This window comes from Podarcis raffonei, chromosome 1, assembly GCF_027172205.1.
Source record: "Podarcis raffonei isolate rPodRaf1 chromosome 1, rPodRaf1.pri, whole genome shotgun sequence".
Lineage (NCBI taxonomy): Eukaryota > Metazoa > Chordata > Lepidosauria > Squamata > Lacertidae > Podarcis > Podarcis raffonei.
Window position 1 is genome coordinate 127,841,998 of NC_070602.1, and position 20,338 is coordinate 127,862,335.

Below are 20,338 nucleotides of genomic sequence, written 5' to 3' on the forward strand. Positions count from 1 at the left end.
ATGATTTTGCGGTGGTCTTTGGGCTAAAGGGGTTGGGCAATGTCCAAAGTCTTTAAAGGTTCCTGCACACTTTTAATCAGGGTCTCTCCTTCCTTGCAAAGAACTCATAACCCACCTACTTTCAGCAGCCAGAAACACCATAACCAGACACTGGAGAGACCTGTCAGGAGTAAGCATGGACCAATGGTACCAAATAGGATGGGAAACAGCCTTACTAGAAAAATTAACCAATAAACTGCAACTGACATGGGGACAAATAGAAGAAGACGCCTTCACCCCGGTATGGCTTCCCTTTATCACATACACAGCCCAATGAGACAACGACAAGAATCCGCCAACAGCATACGAATCAATCTGGCTAAGCTGATTCAAAAACACCCACCCATCCCACTCACACACGAAAACAAGGTTCACCACAGCCACTCACAAACAAGCAACCACACCCTAGGCCAACCCCAATTTCTCTCACCACCAAGGGAACACAAGCGAATAGCAAAGAGAACCCGCACAAATGACGCCGACACAAAACCCCACACATACATTAAGCAAGTTAGAAACATCGCCTCCCGACCCCCCCTCGCCTTTCCCCCTCCACCTCCCCCCCCTTCTCTTCCTAAGGTAACCCTAATGTCTCAACAAATGAAACTGACCTATGGAAAATGTAACTTTAAAAAAGAGACATTGTGCATACCTTTGTAAACCAAGAAAACTTTAATAGAAAATAGAAAACAATCCACTGCTGTTCCATTGCAAAACATGGGGGGCCAAAAGGAAAGAAGAGGTGGTGAATGATTGGCGCACCCCGGTACACACACAGCTCATTGCAAGTGGCACAATGATAGTACTCTCTGCAAATTTGATTAGGTTTAGGAAACCACATGCCAGCCTCCCGGTTTATGCTGTGGGAGTAGATGAGAGTGGAAACGTCCCCAAGGAAAATGGGGTGCTGCCCCACCAACTGCAATTTGCCCTCAGTCTCCACCCGTTGACCTAAATCCAGTGCAATATTGGCTCTGCATATAATTCAGCAGGGAGTAGAACTTCCCCCTAGCTGTTAAGCTCCCCATTATATACACATTACACCTGAGCTTTCACATGACGTAAAAGCCACTGCTGGAACTATTACGGAATACAGCGCAAGTTGGACACTCATTTCCGTTTTATTTGCATCTAGAGACACACTTCTGTGATTACTGGGCTTGTGGGCAAACTGTGGCTTCTCTGTTGTTTCAGTATTTATATTCTGCCTTCCTATAGAAAATATTTAAGGCAGAAATTTTCTAGTGATCCTGTTTGCAGCAGGGAGCCTATAGCAAAATGAACAGATAGGGCTAATTCATAGACATGAACTACATTTCATATCCTGTACGTGTAACCCATTGGAAAATACGATGGTGGTACTATTGTGCAAACTTCAAAGAGCCAGCTCCTGTGCCATTCCATGAATGGAGCATCTTTTCCCCCCAGGGTTCCTAAAAGTGTAGCGTACATTTCATGTATTGTTGTGGATGTACGGTCTTCACATCTGACATTTTAAAATGTATTGATAAGAGTATATATAAAACCAATTATATTAAAAAATATTACAGCACCATTAAGTTATAAAATACCAAATGAACCAAATTAAAATGCATGGCGAAACAAAAAAACATTTTCAGTAGGTAACGGAATATTACATTTGCAGGTATGTCTCTGATTTCAATACCAGGGCTCCAAAATACCGGTGCCACAATGCTATAAGCCTTTACCTGCATAGAAACTAAATGAACACAAGATAACTGTGGGCCAGTTACAATGAACATGCAGAGTTTGGGGGCAGAGCCTGCCACTGCAATGCGTCTCTCTCTCTCTCTCTCTCTCTCTCTCTCTCTCTCTCACACACACACACACAGAGCTGCAAAAACATTCTCATTGTTCACATAAATAATGTGTGACAAGAGCTAAAAGCTTCTTGTGATCAGCTTAGGAATGCTGCCTGATGCCATGCAGGCATGCAAGACTGCAGTTCTATGTGCAATTAAGCATATTTAAAACCAGGTGTGCCTAACCCAACCTACAGTCAAGCTGCTATAGACAGAAATCGGCCACTGTGCTGAAATATTTTCTGTATCAGGACTTCTGTACCAAAGTACAGTTAATAGGAATGCATTATTTTCATTTGTTATAATACACATGTGCATTTATTTTATTGCTGAAACCCCTACTAGACTACAAGTATTTACCTAATCCTTTCCCCACACACACACACACCTGTGTTGAAAAACCAGACTTGTTACTTTGATCATTCAGCAGTAATTCCAACCATAGCAAGGAAACCAGCGTTTCTGTCCCCTATGATCGGAATAATTGGCTAGGGAATAATCATCCAAAGAAATATCCTGCATATTATCTTGGGTGAACCTGCGTATCACAGCATGAAGATGCATCAAAAGTAGTCTCAGGTAGATATACCTGGGGATGGTAATGAGAAGAATCTTTGGGGTGGTGGGTTTTTTTGGGGGAGGGGGGATATTACAGTGCCTAACTTTGAATCTGTCTTTTTTAAAAATGTGGCATGGTTCTTATTAGCTTTTTATACCCAATAATCAGTTTTTCAAGCCTTTTAACAATGGATATTAGTGGTGAGCAGATAATATAGCATAAGAGGTTGACAACTTTCAGTTCACAGAAGAATTCAGAAAATGTACTCAAAACCAAGCGCGCTGGGGGGCGGTTTGCAGGGTTGTATTTCCCATTTCAATGATCACACAATGAAGTGCACTCAGGATGAATCTGAATGAGATGCCCACTGCAGGGGGTTGGACTAGATGACCCCTGGGCCCCTTCCAGTTCTATTATTCTACGTAATACTTGCAAACATGACCCTGTGAAGCATCATACATTCCTTTTGGGACCATTTATGGAATCACTTTGGGCAAAGGCTCCCTTCAAACACCATGTGGGAGTCACTGCATACCCAACGCCACATCAAAGGGTGGTCGTGTGTGTGCACACACGGGAAACACGTAAGCAGCGCTAATGGGGTTGGGTCTCCCCAGGTGGTTATTGCTGTCCCTTCCACTGGGAACGTGGTGATCAGGCAGGAGAGAGCCATGCTTTCAGCCTCTCTTCCAAGCAGCTGTGAGAGTCACATGTACTCCCCAGTGGAACTGCAGCCCAGGGAAGCAATTCACAGGTCATTCTGGGTCCCCATGTGCGCTTTCTGGGAAGCCACCGTATTTTTTGCTCTATAAGACGCACCTTTTCCCCTCCAAAAATTAAGGGGAAATGTATGTGCGTCTTATGGAGCGAATGCAGGCTCCTGGCTTTGCTTCACTGGAGAGGCGCTGCACAGCTTTCCCTCTCTGCGCAGCGCTCCTTCAGCGAAGCGGGAGGAGAAATGGAAGGGCTCTGTTTCTCCTGGCGCTTCGTTGAAGGGGCGCTGTGCAGAGAGGGAAAGAATTTTTTTTCTTGTTCTCCCCCTCTAAAACAAGGTGCGTCTTATGGTCGGGTGCGTCCTATAGAGCGAAAAATACGGTGCTTATCTATTTTGGAGTCCACTTTTATGTAGTCTTACAAATCAGCCTGGGATTTAAAAGCAAGTTCTGCCACCAATTGCCCACCTTAAATACTAGGAATGTCAAGCAGCAATATAGTGAGTGTCTCTGAGCATATGCAGAACGCATTCTCACCCAATAAAGAGAATCACTTCCAACAGGCCTGCGTATAGTAGCAAGGCTTCTCATCAGGCTTGAACCCAGGCACTTCTCTTTTGTGAACTCTTGATGCTCTACTCCAGGCTGCGTCAACCTCGGACCTCCAGATCTTTTTGGCCTACAACTCCCATGATCCCTAGCTAGCAGGACCAGTGGTCAGGGATGATGGGAACTGTAGTCTCAAAACATCTGGAGGGCCGAGTTTGAGGAAGCCTGGTCTACTCTCAAAGGACCACACCAAAATATCATCATGTTGGACTGGATGAGCCTCAGAGTCCCTTCCAATACTATGATTCTCTGTGAAGCTAGATGATTATGTCCTTAAAGTCTCGTGTTAGGCAATAAATAAGAATGTACCGTTTCACAGCCAAGTTCTTTCTAAGGATGGAGGCAACTGAGGATTAGTTTTATTTGAAACATATTTTCTCCAGTCTTCGCTAAACAGTGAGGACTCAAAAGTGATAAATACTACCAGAGGCAAAAAAAAATTATTCCTCAGTCTATAACAAATCTGAGTCAACAGGATTGTAAGGCAAGGACAGGCAATGAGGGAATCTTATTCATTTATTTTCTTAAAATGCAAAAAGAAAAAGGAAAAAAGCAATGTGGTATATTAATTTAAACCGTGATCCTGGATGTTCTAATCAGAATCCAAGTGTGCCTCTGTTGAAAATATTTCTCCCTTTAAGAACTCAACTGCCTCGTCTTTCTTCAGTTTCTGGAATTCCTGGTAATGAACCTGAACAGAAAAAAGGAAGAATGAAATCATGTCAGTTTGCATCCGAATTACAAAAGACCTGCACATTTCAGGTGATTTATAAAGAATAAAGCAGGAATCCTAATCTTCCACCTGGGAGTGGCAGGCCGGAGCCACTGTTGCGTCCACAGCCCTGCCATTCACACCAGCCCCATTCTTTTTTTTGCCAGCACCAGGCTTCATTGCAGAAGCTTTCGCTGGCCATTACCAGCAGAGAAATCACCACCTGCCCACCCATGCCCTTGGTGAGTGCGGCGGAGCTCCTTTACCAGTAGAGCTGAGCTGGGCAGAGGAACACCCCTGCCACATCCAAAACCCCACCAGTGTGGTAGAAAAGGGGCTTGGATTGCTCCATAAACAGCATAATCATCTGCATGTGTACGCCCACGTTTCCAAAGTTCAAGAATTAATATAGCAATTAATATATATATTCAAGCCATGTTCCAAACTAATATAAATACTTTGCCTTTTTATTGTGAAGTTTATGCAAAGCCTGTGAATACAGGCGTTCGGGTATTAAAAATAAAAGTGCTTTTATCAAGACACAGATTAATACAGGCAGCTCCTCATTTGTGTGCATTCTGTTTGCTCATAACCACACACATACACAGTGCCAAGTACCCAGAAAGGTACCGTATTTTTCGCTCTATAACACGCACCTGACCATAACACGCACATCGTTTTTAGAGGAGGAAAACAAGGGAAAAAACATTCTGAATGAAACCGTGGATGTATCATTTCGGTGCTTCATGCTGTGGCCACAGACATGTGATCTGATGGTGAATTTGGGGTGACCCAATGCAAAAATCCTGAGAATTCCTGTGGATCCATGCTTTGTAACCACGTTTTTGCACCATTGCAGCCCCAGGCAACAGTGGGTGCGTGATTTTTTTGGTGCAGGCTGTAGCCATGGACATGCTATGTGATATGATGGTGAATTTTGGGTGACCCAATGCAAAGATCCTGAGGATCCATGTGGATCTATGCTTTGTAACCACATTTTAAGTGGGGAGCGAAGGAAAAACAAAGAAGGGACATGAGAGGGGTGTGCAGAGAAGCAGTTGGCTAAGAATGCAGGAGAGGGATTTAACGGGAGGGAGGAAAGAAAGGCAAAAGTTTCCCCCCACCCAAGCCAGCCATCTCTCTCTCTCTCCCCCTCCCCCCCCTCTCTCTCCCTCCCCCTCCCCCAGCAGCACCGGAGCACAGAGAGGAATTAGAATGAACGACACTCTGCTTTCCCCTCTGCTTGCCTGGAGGGGAGGGGCTTTCCCTGCTCTTTGTTCCGTTTCAGCAAACACAGCAACGAAACAGAGGCGGGTGGGCAGTAAGACCCTGAGGCAGAATGCAGGAAAGCAGCCGCTTCCTCTTTTCAGGTTTCCCTTCTCCGTGAAGCGCGATTTGATTTTTGCCTGATTTTTCGGCTCCAGGGACCACACATTCGCTCAATAACACGCACAGACATTTCCCCTTCCTTTTTAGGAGAAAAAATCTGCGTGTTATAGAGGGGAAAATACGGTACTTCCCAAAGCCCAAAGAGGACGTCCTTTTTGGGCTCCGCGGAGGGTCTCCTCACAAGCCGGAGAAGCAGCAGGGCTTTGTTGAACTGCTCAGCCTCCCTGGCTAACAGCTGACATCCGGGGTAGCGCAGCAGCCTCAGCCGCTTCCCTGCCTGTCAGCTGTGCAAATATTAGGGGAAATAAGGACAGAGGCGCTTCATTGACCAGCTCAGCTGACGTGCTGGGAAGGTTCCCTGTGGGTTAGCTTTCAGCCTCAACAAGCCTCTGACTCATGAGACAGTGCCCAGGGCCCAAAGAGGACGCCTGGGCTTGCACAGTTAGGGGCAGGAGCCTTCAGGATCTGGGGAGGCTCTCTGCACAAGCTGGAGAGGCAGTGGGATTTTCTCCGCAGACACACAGGGTGTTCCCCATGTCACCCGTACCTCCTTTGGTTTTTAAATTTTTCTTACAACCTGCTTGAGACTACTAAAATTAACAAAGTTCCAAGTTTTCTGATGGAGCAGCATTTTGGCTTCCCTTACCAGAATCACGCGATAGCCCAGAAGACGGAGGTGCCTCATCCTCATGGCCAACCTCCCTCGGGGATGTTTGGACGCAAAACAGAGCGCGGACGCAGGAGCACACAGCACGGCTATCCTATAACCAAGAGAAGCAGTAATGATGTCTACAATAGTCATGAACTTGGCTGCACTAGTCTGAAGGACACTGTAGCTGACAGTGTAGTGAAACAAGGATCATGGGGCAGAAGGCCCGTATGCATGCGTGTTCAGTGACAATTACATTGACACTTATTTTCTTTTTAAAAAAAACGTCGCCACTTCTGACTCGCAAGGCACTCTTGAGAGTGTCCAGTTGGGGGTTGTCAAAGCCTCACATTTTTGTTTTAGTTATCAAATTCCTTGCCACAAACTATCAGGTGAGCAAGTGATCTAGTTAGTAAATACATTTGTAATACAAATAGGCCAGAAAATAAGGCAGAGTGTTTGTTATAGCTCTCCACTGAAATTATGTTTCCAGCACATTCTGACTAACCTCTTCACTAAAATATATGGACCACCCATGCAAATAAACTAACTTTTCATGTCTTTGAAGATTAAGAAAGCTAAACAGTTGAGGCTGGAAAAAGGACATGAAATAAAAATGGAAAGAAACCCTGTACCCAAGCTAAAGGTACCTTTGAATGTCAGACTTATCTGTCACTTCAGCATTTGGTATCACTATTCCCTTCTCTGCATCCATTAAGATTTCAAAATCTGAAAAAAGAAAATATCACATTCTTAGAAAATAAATTGTTACAAGATTGCACTCTATTCAGAAATGTGCAGTAAAAAGAAAAGGTGCAAACACTAGTGTTTTAGTTACAGTTATACCAAATATACATTATCAGGGCTATAAATTTTTACAGCCACTAATAACGGCAACTACAACTCTTGCAGCAGCCTGGGAAAAGGCAGGTTTAAATGGAAAGAAATGGAAATTGCAGATATGGGGCACAATCCAGCACACGCTGCATATTTTCCACAGACCATGGAGTGGCGTTAATTTGTGCCAGGTGCAATTCAGGCACTTATTTCCAATGCCATGGTTTTACCCAGAAATGAAAGGTGCACAAATGGATAAAATGGCATCTTGGCATACGCAACGCTAATTTCTCTCACTGCTGAGAAAGGAATCAAAGAACTGTACCGCTGGAAGGGACCCAGAGGGTCATCCAGCCCAGCCCCCTGCAACGCAGGAATCTCAACAGGACCCACACTCAGGAGGGATTTGGCAAAGGGCAAGAGCTTCCAGACGAGAAGGTACCATTTCCAGAAAGACCTGAGCCTCAGCTCCCCTCTTTCTGGCCCACTGAAAGTATCAGAAGTACCATATTTTTCGCTCTATAGAGCGCACTTTTTCCCTTCGAAAAATTAAGGGGAAATGTGTGTGCGTCCTATGGAGCGAATGCAGGCTCCCTGGCTTCAGCGATAGCAACGCGTTGCTTTCGCTGAAGCCAGGAGAGTCTGGTCTTCGCGCTGCTCCCCGACCTGGTTTTGAGGCTGGCGGTGGGGGAAAGCAGCGCATCCCCCCACCGCCAGCCCCACAAGCTCGGTCGAAAAGCCCGCAGGAGCCACGCGCTCTTTAAAGGGTGCGCGGCTCCTGTGGGCTTTTGCGGGAGATGGGGGAATTCCCCCACCTCCTGCAAAAGCACGCAAAAGCTGTGCGCTCTTTAAAGGCTGTGCGGCTTCTGTGGGCTTTTCTACGTGGTGGGGGAATTCCCCCACCTCCTAGAAAAGCCCGCAGGAGCCGCACAGCCTTTAAAGAGCGTGCTGCTCTTGGGGGCTTTTCCCCAAGGAGGGAGACGGGACTGATTGGGTTGTTTTCTGCTGCTCCAGAGAAGCGGACATGGAGCAATGGTTCCAAACTACAAGAAAGAAGATTCCACCTAAACATTAGGAAGAACTTCCTGACAGTAAGAGCTGTTCGACAGTGGAATTTGCTGCCAAGGAGTGTGGTGGAGTCTCCTTCTTTGGAGGTCTTTAAGCAGAGGCTTGACAACCATATGTCAGGAGTGCTCTGATGGTGTTTCCTGCTTGGCAGGGGGTTGGACTCGATGGCCCTTGTGGTCTCTTCCAACTCTATGATTCTATGATTGGCCGAGTCAGTCCCTTCTCCCTCCTGTGGGCTTTTGCGGGAGATGGGGGAATTCCCCCACCTCCCGCAATAGCAGGGAGAAGGTCTGGGAGAAGTGCACAGGCTGCGTGCAGCCTGTCCACTGATCCCAGAGCTGGGGGGGTGTCATATTTTCCCCCTTGATTTCCCCCTCTGAAAACTAGGTGCGCCCTATAGAGCGAAAAATACGGTAACCATCTCTCCCCACCAGATGATCAGCATTCATCCTGATTTGCATGCGCAAATGTGGTGGTTAAATTATCTCCGGTCTTTTTTGAGCATTTGTTTTAATCTGTTTGTGGAGAGACGATACCATTCATGCTGATTATCTTGTGGGGTGTTTACTTGTCTTCCCATCAAACATTCATTTTGGGCCACACTTTACATTTCCTGGTCACTTTCCAGATTGCAAGAAGTCAAGATTCTTTGTTAGATTTGTTGTGCTAGGACAACAAACTGCTTTAATCTACTTTAATCATGCAACCGCAGATCACAACAAAGCTCCTACTGGCATGTTTCTGCTCAAGCCAAGTGCCTCTTTGTGCTCGTCGTTCCTCTCTTCCCAATTTGCCCTCCACAGTTTTCCGCAAATTGCCATTATTTTATAAAGGCAGTAACCGTAATGCGCTCCCCCATACCTAGAGAGAAACCGTGAATCACTGGTACATTTGCTCGAAACAGACTTTCATCTCCCAACAGTGAAAGCAGAACCTCCTTAACGTCAGGAAAACTAAAAGTAGGGGTTGATGGTAGTTCCTTCGCCGATAAGGCTGCTGGCTTAGGGAAACAATTCCCATCGAGTTCTAAACAAGCATTTATGGTATGCAACATTACTTCATTCTGCTCTATATTCTGGCCATCTGGGGAAAACAAAAGAAACACCAATGTTATTTTCAAACAACCTTAACATACAGTTCTTCTGTAGCAGGAAAAGTCTTCATGAACAGTAGTTTAATATTTTTATATGACTTCATTGAAATAAATCTGCTCTAATGCCCTACAAGATAAACAAGTGGCTAGACTGCATGGTGGTATTCACCTAGGTTTCCCCAGAGTAGAATCACTGAAATTAAGGGACAGGACTAAGCCAGGTCGTTAATTGCAATAGGTTCTACTCTGAGTAAAACGTAGGTGAATACCACCTGGAGGCTATAGGATACCTGGTCATCAGGTAGGGGGAAAGTGAGCAACTAGCACAGGGGAAGGAGGGGGATACTGCTTCATAAAAGGAGAAGTGGGAGAACTGATTTATTTAAAAATCTGTTTAGACTGCTTATCTATAACAGTATCCAAAACAACTTCCAAAATAAACAACCCACCACAAAACAACTCAGCGACATCAACTGCAGAGTTACCACTATTCTATTGCATTTTACCTTGAGGTTTGCATTCTGGGGGAAATAAGTGATGCCTACTTACTGCGGGAATGATGTACAGTGCAAAGAAAAAAGGAGGGAGGCAGATTTGTGAGCCCAGCTGCAGTGGAGCTGCGGATGGTGGCACCGAGGCAGAAAATAGTTGCAGTAAACACAGGACGAACTGGGATTTAAACAAGCCCCAACTTTATTGATTACAGATGTCAGCAGGTTTTGGCATGGGCACTGGGTGTGTATCCTGACTGCTGGTCGATGTGGCAGGGTTAACCAAGGTTAAGGATCACCCTATGGCATACACCAAATCAGGGTGACACCCCCCCCCAAGATGACCAATGCGGGGTGCTGTGGCCCATCAGCATCCTATTTTGGTGTCTGGACAGAAGCACCTCCCACAGGATCCCTTTAAGGGGATACCCTGATCCCTAAGAGCAGAGTGGGGGGAGCACCCCCTGTTCAATTAAACTAGAGATCGAACCCAATGCCTTATCCCCCACAAAGCTATGACAGTTGCCGTGAGGGAGGCAAAATGCTCAGACAAGCTGTTAGTCTGATGACAGGACCCTACCTGACCCCAAATACAGCGGCCGAGGACTTAATAGTGAAGTCCTACACAGGGCTTGCCGGTGTATCCTTGGGCAGCCCATAAGCATAAAGATTGGGAGGGTGGGTTGGGGAATCCAGCAACGACTGAGGCTGAGACCTGGGCATGGCTGGCTTTTATTGCCAGGGACTGGACCAGCAGGAAGAAGTATTCCATCTGGTCTGCTCCCAAACCATGCCCCCTAGCTCGCCTGTGATTGGCTGCACCTGTGGGTGAGCTCCAGCAAGCAGCATGGCTGGGGGAGAAGAAAGCGATGTCCTCCCTCAGCTGTCCCAACTCCCTGCACCAGACCACAACCGCCACTTCTCTCCAGCTGACGCTAAGTGTTCTTTGACAACAAGCTTCTGATTTTTAGCCATCCAAATACCCATGGAAAACTACATTTTGTAGATCACTGAATTCCTGTTTTGTTTATTGAGGCATCTGTCACCCAGATTAAATTAGTTAACAATAATGTGGAGGGGGGGGGAGTTCCGTTGTGGAAACAGAAACTATTGTGCTTTGTTTGAGGCTACCCACAGTGGCAAATCAAGCACCCTAATGCGATAGAATAAAAATGCACTGGAACTTTCCTTGTTTCTTACGTGGGCACAGGGAAGAAAACTGCAAAACTAATATACCAAAGCACTATAAGCAGTTGTTATCTGCTGAAAGCAAAATGAGCATTTAAAGCACTTTTTTATTATAGGACTAATTTAAGGAACTCTAAACACAGTATTGATTTTGCAAACAAATAACACAATTCATACACAATCTAAAGCTGTGGCGTCAGCTTTCATTTGAGGAAGTATATGAGTCAAGATGAATATCTGACCTGTTGCTACCAGACTGTGGAGGATTTCATCTAGTAGAAGCTGCTTAAGTGCAGATTGGGGGAAGTATCCTAAAATGCAGAACGAATACACAGCTTTCAGTAAGTCCACGTTAGAGATCTTGGGGAGATACTTATCCAAGACACTATTCAGTGCCTCAAGGAACCTTCAAAATGTGAGGAAAAAATACTGTCAAGCACAAATTCACGATTTAATTAACAATATACTCTGCCTCACTACAGATATAGAGAGCTATGTAATTAATAAATATGACTGGCTGACAAGACACAGATGCTACACACAGACACAGAAAGAGTTTTCATCTGATAGATACAAGTTCCCGTTTTCTAATGGAAATGCAATCTCCCACTGATTCCAGTGTACAAAGAGCAACTTAGTTTTCTGTACTAGAGTGGGGGCTTCTGTTTTAATATTAACCAGGTCCCAAATTTTGTTTAGGTAGTCAAGTCACCCTAATTGCGTCTTTTTATGTGATGTGATAGTCCCATGACAATGTGGACACTTCTAAGAGGCAGACAGTCCTCTATGCCTTTAATTTTATGTATCAATCAAGGAAATACAGTTTTGTACACCAGAGGCACCCTCAGCCATTCCTGAACGGCCACTAAAATCCCCACAGAGCTGATTCATACGAAGGTTCCATTCCTAGCTGTGATTGGTTATAGGCACAGCCAATAGTCTTAGCCCAAAATATATGTTAGGAACCCTAAGCCATCATGCCAATGCCCATCACATTTGAAGAATTGGATAGGTTAATTCTGTGGGAAATGGTGATATTGCTATCTGGGCTAAATTTCTCCATTAGCTACCATGTAACACAATAACAAACGTTCTAAGCCAGAACCTACTCCTGATTTTGGCTTTTGGGGGTGTGGTTGAGAGAAGAATAGGCTCGCAGAACGGTCACAAGATCCCTCATGCTTAAGCATTCAGGATCGGACGTCACTTTCTCAGCAAACGCATCCATCAGATCAACGGGTCGAAAGCCAACATTCTCAAAGGCAGAAAGAAACAGGACTACCTGAAATCAAAAGAGAAGTCAGCATAATATGCATATATCAAGTGCGCTACTGAGAGAACTGGGCTGAAGACTTTTCTTAATATAAAACTATATTCAGCCGAAATAGGTGTAACTGAAACAAATGCACATTCTTGCCCAGCTTATGGCTTCCTTAATTTCCCACCACCTCCTCTGCTGTGCCCCCTGTATCTAGTTTTAGACACCCCCCTTCATTTTGGAACATCAGATTCAAGATGCAATCCTAATTCCAGTTGGCAGCAGTGCTCACACTGGCCAGGACAGGTTGTGGGGTGGAGCGAGGAAAAAATGTCCCTTTGTCACAGCAGCACCCTAGCTGACACAGCAGAGACGCCTGGATTGCGCACGCTGCCCTCGTAAGACGGAACCAGCAGGTCACGTGGTGGCTCAGTCCTGCCTCATTTCAGGGGGTTTCCACAGGCTGCTGCTGTCAGCAAGACCACAGGAGGTGGCTTAAGCCCACCTGCCTCTTGGGTGGGTACACTGGGGCACTCCTCACTGGCAGGGCTTTCCTGCTCACTAGCAGAAGCAAGCAGATCAAGGGTTGGGATTGCTCTGCAAAACAGCATTGCCAGTAAACACAATCTGGACTAGATTATTGCAATGAATTGGATTACTGTCAGGCTGCCCTGGTGAATCTGGTGTCTGGGCCTCATTATTCAGAGTTGGATTATCTTCAGAGTTAGATTATCCCAGCAGATATCGGCCATGTTTGCAGGTAACAAAAAAGGTAAAGGTAAAGGGACTCCTGACCATTAGGTCCAGTCGTGACGGACTCTGGGGTTGCGGCGCTCATCTCGCTTTATTGGCTGAGGGAGCCGGCGTACAGCTTCCGGGTCATGTGGCCAGCATGACTAAGCCGCTTCTGGCGAACCAGAGCAGCGCACGGAAATGTCGTTTACCTTCCCGCCAGAGTATTTATCTACTTGCACTTTGATGTGCTTTTGAACTGCGAGGTTGGCAGGAGCAGGGACCGAGCAACGGGAGCTCACCCCATCACGGGGATTCAAACCGCCAACCTTCTGATTGGCAAGTCCTAGACTCTGTGGTTTAACCCACAGCGCCACCCTCGTCCCTAACAAAAAGCCACAGCTAATGCAAATCAAGGTTTATAAGCTTCTTCGTGGTTAAAAAACCATGGTGAAGCTGCTGGGTCAGGTTTGGACAATCCAATAAACCAGTTTAATAAACCATGCCTTAGCATTACATGTAAATCAAAATGCTGAGAAGTTAACGCTTGAATGAATGCAGTTTGAGAACTACAACTACTGAAGTCTACAGCCAGCTCCATATTGGCATCAATTTTCTATTTAAAATGCCAGAAATGTGCAAATTAATATTGTTATCCCAAAGTTTACCTGCTTTGTGTCCCACATATAGAAGACGGATGCTGTATAATCCGCTATTGCAGAAAAAAGCTTGCTGTTGCGGTACAGGAGGTCTTTGCAAGACCTCAAAATATTCAGCAGACGCCGGAAGGGAGTTCCAGGGATATTCTCTGATACACACACAAAAATAAAAATAGAAATTCCACTAACTGCATTGAAGTAACCCTTGAGATGGAAGTATGTATTTCATTTGTTAAAAGAAATGTCACCTAAAATCACAGCAAAACATAAAGGTAATGGAACCTAGGAGCTGCTTAAGATAATAAAAGGGACCAGAATTAATGCAGGAGTTTTTTTGATATTCCTCCTTTGAACAGCGGAAGCCATGCCATACAACAAACCGTTCTCAAAACATTCCTCGGCTGCAAATTCTGCTTGTCATGTGATAGTGGGGGCTGCAGTTACAAAGTAAATTGAGCCACACCCACCACACACTTGGACTCACAGAATTAGCTGCACAGTTCCTTGGATCCTGGTCCATATTATTTTGGACCAACCCTCTCAAACCATGGCAACTGGACAGATTCAAACAGAGTATAACGACATGCAAAGTTGCAGAGAACAGTTCTCCTTTGACTATCCCAGATCCCTGTTTCTCTCTCCTTTTTGCGTTCCTTGGCAGATGGCTCTGCTCTCCATACTTTCTTATTAAACTGTTGTCCTCCTTCAGTTTAAGCAATATTTTTTTTTTTAAAAAAAAGACAAAAATTCTTACATTCTTTCTGACTTACCTATTGTTTTGTTACTGCAGGCATTCAGGACTGGAACAGAGCGGTAATTCATTTCAGCCAGCAGGCTGAACATGTGCTGAGCATTTGGAACAGTAAGTTGGTCTATGTGATACAAAATCTTGTTCTGAAAGAAAACAGATTTGAACGAGACAGAAATATCAATGTCCTAATATGCACAATTTGTATACGGTGTCTGATAATGTGTGGTTTGCTATGCCTAATAAAGGATATTTGATTTGAATTCATTTAAAGACCACTGTAAATGGTTAAAATTATTAGCAGGGATGTAAAGACACTCGTAATCTGGAATTGCTTATGATAACTATGGATATTTAATAGATGGATAAGGGTAAAAGATGCAGCAGATTTAATCTTAAACATGGGTCTGAAGGTTCAAAAGAACCTTGTATTTTAATGTTTGAAATGGTTAAGTTAAAATGTATAAAATTGTGAAAAAAACAATAAAAATATTTTTTTTAAAAAAGGAACAGATATCTACAGTGGTACCTCCATTTAAGTACTTAATTCGTTCCGGAGGTCCATTCTTGACCTGAAACTGTTCTTAACCTGAAGCACCACTTTAGCTAATGGGACCTCCTGCTGCTGCACCACTGGAGCACGATATCTGTTCTCATTCTGAAGCAAAGTTCTTAAGCCGAGGTACTATTTCTGGGTTAGCTGAGTCTGTAACCTGAAGCGTATGTAACATGAAGCGTCTGTAACCCGAGGTACCACTGTATATCCAATTACTTATCAGTTTTCCCCTTTCTACATTGAATGTGTTGCTTTCTTTCAAAATGGTTGAAAAAGAGCTTCGGCCAATATTGCATTTACTTCTATTGTGCAGATCCAATTACGAGAGTTAATATGATATGAAATAAATGGATTCTTTATATTACATGATACCGCTCCCAAAACCCTCAGAATAATGGAAGCTTTTTCCTCCATTGTTAAAATGTCTTGTGGTCTGCAGGGTGTGGCTGTGTGGGAATCACACTGGGGACTGCTTCTAATACAAGCTTCTAGTCGTAGAATGACTTACATAACTCTGCCTTTACCTAATGCTGTGCCAGTGGTGTTTTGCTTGTGAAACAGTATTTCCATTTCCTCTCCCCCTGTGCGCCCCCAAAATCTTTCCCAGCTGGTCTCCCAACCCTCTGGCATGGGTTTTGAGGATGTAAGCAGGCTGGAGGGGACAGGCGTGGAAGAGGAAGCTCTGTTGCACAGAGGAAGTCCATTATGCAAGCAGAGCTGCAGCAACGGTTATGGCCCTATACCTGGATACACTGAATTAATAACTCCCATTTTTTACCTCCAGTTTTGTCTTAAGCTTGAGTGGTGCATCCTTCCCAAGACCCTTCATCATGTTTTGCAACATAAGCACATTTGAGATTTTGGAGATTCTCTGCTCCACCAGTAATCTGTTTTTTTGAAAAGAGCAAGGGATTCAATCAGCTTGGAAAAAGAATGTGACATGGGCAGAAGCACACAGGACAGTTAACAAAACAACAACTTATTTCTACTCTGCCTTTTTCTTGTGACAGGGACTCAAGACGGCTTACAGACAAAATAGTAAAGGTAAAGGGACCCCAACCATTAGGTCCAGTCGTGACCGACTCTGGGGTTGCGGCGCTCATCTCGCTTTATTGGCCGAGGGAGCCGGCGTACAACTTCCGGGTCATGTGGCCAGCATGACTAAGCCGCTTCTGGCGAACCAGAGCAGCGCACGGAAATGCCGTTTACCTTCCCACCGGAGCGGTACCTATTTATCTACTTGCACTTTGATGTGCTTTCGAACTGCTAGGTTGGCAGGAGCAGGGACCAAGCAACGGGAGCTCACCCCATTGCGGGGATTCGAACAGCCGACCTTCTGATTGGCAAGTCCTAGGCTCTGTGGTTTAACCCACAGCGCCACCCGTGTCCCACAGACAAAATAAAAGCATCTAAAAACATAGGGGTGGGAAATCGCCCAAAGACTATAGAAACTGGGAGAATACAATCTTTCAGATAGCCTAGATCTAAAACATAGAGGGCTTTATAGGTTGTAACCCGCACTTTGAATTGTGCCCAGAAAGAATTAGTAGCCAGTGCAACTGTTATAACAAGGGAGTTGTATGCTCCCTGTAACCAGCCCCATTCAACAATCTGGCTGCAGCTCTTTGAGCCAGCTGAAGTTTATGAGCACTTTTCAAAGGCAGCCCTACATAGAGTTAATTACAGTCATCCAAATGGGATTTAGCTAAGGCGTTATGTCACCATGACCAAATCAACATCTCAAGGAACGGTCACAGCCAGAGCATTAGCTTCAACTGTGCAAATGCACTCCTGGCCACCAAAGAGACCTGGAGCATCCATGCTCAGGGCTGAATCCAGGAGCCTGCCCAAAGTGCAAACCTGCGTATTCAGTGTTACCCCATCCAGCACAGGCTGAATTCCCTGTTCGGCCTTCCAACTGACCAAGGGCACCTCTGTCATGTCTGGATTAAATTTCAATTTGCTCACTCTCATCCAGTCCATTAAGGATGACAGACACAGGCTTAGAACCAAGACAGTTTCCTTGGATTTAAGAGGAAATGCCTTTTAAAAATGGCAGCATATGAATGTGGCATTTTAGATGTCATATATTCTCCATCAGAAAGGAATCATTTTGTTTCTGAAACATTAAGAGAGAAAAAACACATTACTGATCTTAAGTGGGGGACTGGTACTGTGCTTGCCTTATCTGTTCCCAGGCATCGCCACCTGATCATATCACACACTGTAAGTTAAAGAAAGAACAGTTATGTAGCTTGGGGTTGCTCCTGGATCCATTGCTGTCATTAGAGGCCCAGGTGAGCTCTGTGACAAGGAGGGCACTTCCAAAACTTGCTTGGTATGTCAGCTATGCCCATTCCTGAACAGGGATGCCTTGGCCAGTGTGATCCATATACTGGTGACCTTACAGCAAGGTTTTTGTAATTATTATCAATTACAAGCATGATGCCTATTAGAAGTCAATGTATTGTTTTTCCTTACTGCAACCCAACTTGAAGAGCTTCCACATTCTTGGACTTTTCCATTCCTTGCAAAGTGTTTGCAACAACTGAGAGACATCGGTCATCAAATTCATTGAGACGTTCCTATTCAAAGCACAAGAAAACCCGGTTTTCAGCAATCTTTCACGTAAAGGGAACACGTCTCCTCAGAAGTACGTCTGAGAACTGCAGCCTCAAGGACAGTTATTCATTCCAAATTTTACCATTTAAACAAATATTAAACAAATGCATTTTCAACTCCAGCTTTACCATGACTCAATTACGTCGAATTAACAAAGTGTACTTGTTTGGTGTGATTACTCCTTATTTACTGTTGTGTTCTTCAAACTGTAAGTATGGCAATTCTTACAATGTGGAAATTCCCGTGTGCAAAATGTACATTAAGAAGTTAACAGGAGCCTTCAGCAACACCCTGTCCACCAGGAGGGCTTGCCACGCCTCTGATGGTCTGTGTATCTGCCAAGTTTCTACTGCTATGGGGAAAGAACCACAAACATGCAGTGCCACATCACCACCTTGCATTTTTCACAGGGCTGCTATGCCAACTGCTATGTGGTTCTCTCATTCTCCTATCTATCCTTAAAGAGCAGGTGGAGAACAGATTTCACAAGACTGTGTGCCTCAGAGGTAACAGATAGGAGAGTTGGAAAAGGAATGAACATTAGGGCTGCTCTATGACCTATTTTACAAAATTATGAGAATGTACGTGAGAGCACTTTGAAAACCAAAGTATTCATTATAAAATCATTAGTTTAGCTTGCTAGAGTTTCCCTGCCCATGCCAGATGAATGGCCCCATTGACAAGTCTGGAGCTCAATTCACTACTATATAATCATCCCTTATGTTCAGTGCAAGACTACAGAATTTCTGTGACTTACCTGGCATACCCTCAGCAAGGTCTGAACCAACCGGGTGTTCTGTGGGACTCCCAGTTTCACCACAGCTAGCAGGCTGTATGCCAAGTCATCACGCCACATGTATTTGGCCTCCTGCATCACACACTGACAGACCTGGCTAAACTGAGGGTGCTCAAACATCAACTGTTTCTCATAATGTTTCTGATCTTCCGAGAGCTTTTTTGTGAGCGTCCACATAGTGGCAAGACAGTTACTGGCGTACTTTGGAGCATCTGGAAATTTTGAAGCAAGGTCTAGTACATCACTGGGAGATGTACATTTTTGAAGGTCCTTAAAGAATTGCTGGGGCGTGTTTTCTTCATCCTTTTCTTCCACTGTACTTCTAACTTCCTTTGGGGATCCCAAGAATCCAGATGGAAGTTGGGTGGGTGCAACAGTCATTAGGTCAGGGCCTTGCACATGGTCATCTAAGAGGGCATCAGCAGTTTTCTGTTCATTTGCACTGGTACTGTCTGCATTAATACTTAGGGTACCTTGAGAAAAAAATCTAACAGATGATTGCAGCTGGCAAGGAGATGCATAAGACAGGAGTCGCCTCAGATAAATACTGTGTGCAGTACTTTTAGGCCCATCAACCCTCAGTGCAAACGCTCTCCTTGTGGTTCGAGAAAAAGGACTCTGTGCATAATGACATGCCTGCAGCTGTCTCACTGTCCTTAGAAAACAATCCAGGTTCTTATTCATTTTGCTCTTTAGTGCTTTATGATGACTTGTTCAAAGAAAACAACTTCATAAAATTCTCAGAACACAAATAAGGCAGTCAGAAGTAGGTCGTGTAGATTACCTGTTAAATGAATTCAAAATGGTAGTTTCGTGAACATAATACACTTGCAATATTACCATCAAATGTACATCAAACAACTAAACAACAACAAACTCAATCAATCAATATAATAAACAACTTCAATTTCGTTGGATGGTCCCCAGATCCCTGTATTATTTACTCGCGAGCCTGTTCTTCTCCAGAATGTGCCCTGCAAGGCAGCGGAGGTTCAGGACCAGAGTTTTCCGTACCCTTACATGGGCTGCTTTCCCAGGTAGACGAGCCCCATCAGCCCCTCATTAATAAAATGCATATTTGTGTGTCCAGACCCCGAGACCACCCCCTCGTTGATGAATAAGACACAAGGACACGGATATGAGGTTAATGTTATTGGGCAAATTTAGGCCACAACTTTACAGTGGTACCTCAGGTTACATACGCTTCAAGTTACAGACTCCACTAACCCAGAAATAGTGCTTCAGGTTAAGAACTTTGCTTCAGGATGAGAACAGATATCGGGCACCGGCGGGGCAGCAGCAGCAGCAGGCCCCATTAGCTAAAGTGGTGCTTCAGGTTAAGAACAGTTTCAGCTTAAGAACGCACCTCCGGAACGAATTAAGTACTTAACCTGAGGTACCATTGTATATAGCAGGTGCAGAAACTGCCCTCTTGGGTCTCCTTCGCTCAATCCGCCAGAGCCTGCCTTCTGCGGAAGGAGCGACTCCTTGGCCCGAATCCCCAACGGAGACCTGGAAGCCCCCCTGGGATGGGAAGAGGTCGAGGGGCAACCCCCCCCCAACGACGGGGCCTCCGCTCCCCCCTCAGGCCGCCCCTCCGGTTCCCCCACGCGCTTCTCTCGGAACCGCCAGGGGACGCGGCTCTGGCGCCGCTCTCTCCGCCTCCCCCTCACCTCACACGGTCTCCTCACATGGGCGCCGCCATCGCGCCAGGCTGACACGTGACCCGAGCCGGCGAGTGAAGTGGGCGGGGTGCGACGGCGAGAGAAAGGAAACAAGCCTTCCTTGAACGTACGG

General features: G+C 45.1%; 1 protein-coding gene across 1 annotated transcript; it reads right to left on the reverse strand.

Moving 5' to 3' along the window:
* Positions 1-4,241: 4,241 nt before the first annotated feature.
* Positions 4,242-20,308, reverse strand: FASTKD2 (FAST kinase domains 2). Its single transcript, XM_053361989.1, has 12 exons — positions 20,215-20,308; positions 18,503-19,325; positions 17,605-17,708; positions 15,902-16,010; positions 14,590-14,713; positions 13,829-13,968; positions 12,280-12,452; positions 11,413-11,576; positions 9,260-9,481; positions 7,144-7,222; positions 6,491-6,605; positions 4,242-4,434 (listed from the first exon to the last, which is right to left on the reverse strand). Exons 2-12 carry the CDS (start codon positions 19,223-19,225, stop codon positions 4,336-4,338), a joined length of 2,052 nt encoding a protein of 683 aa, XP_053217964.1. The 5' UTR covers positions 19,226-19,325; positions 20,215-20,308; the 3' UTR covers positions 4,242-4,335.
* Between the last annotated feature and the right edge of the window lie 30 nt (positions 20,309-20,338).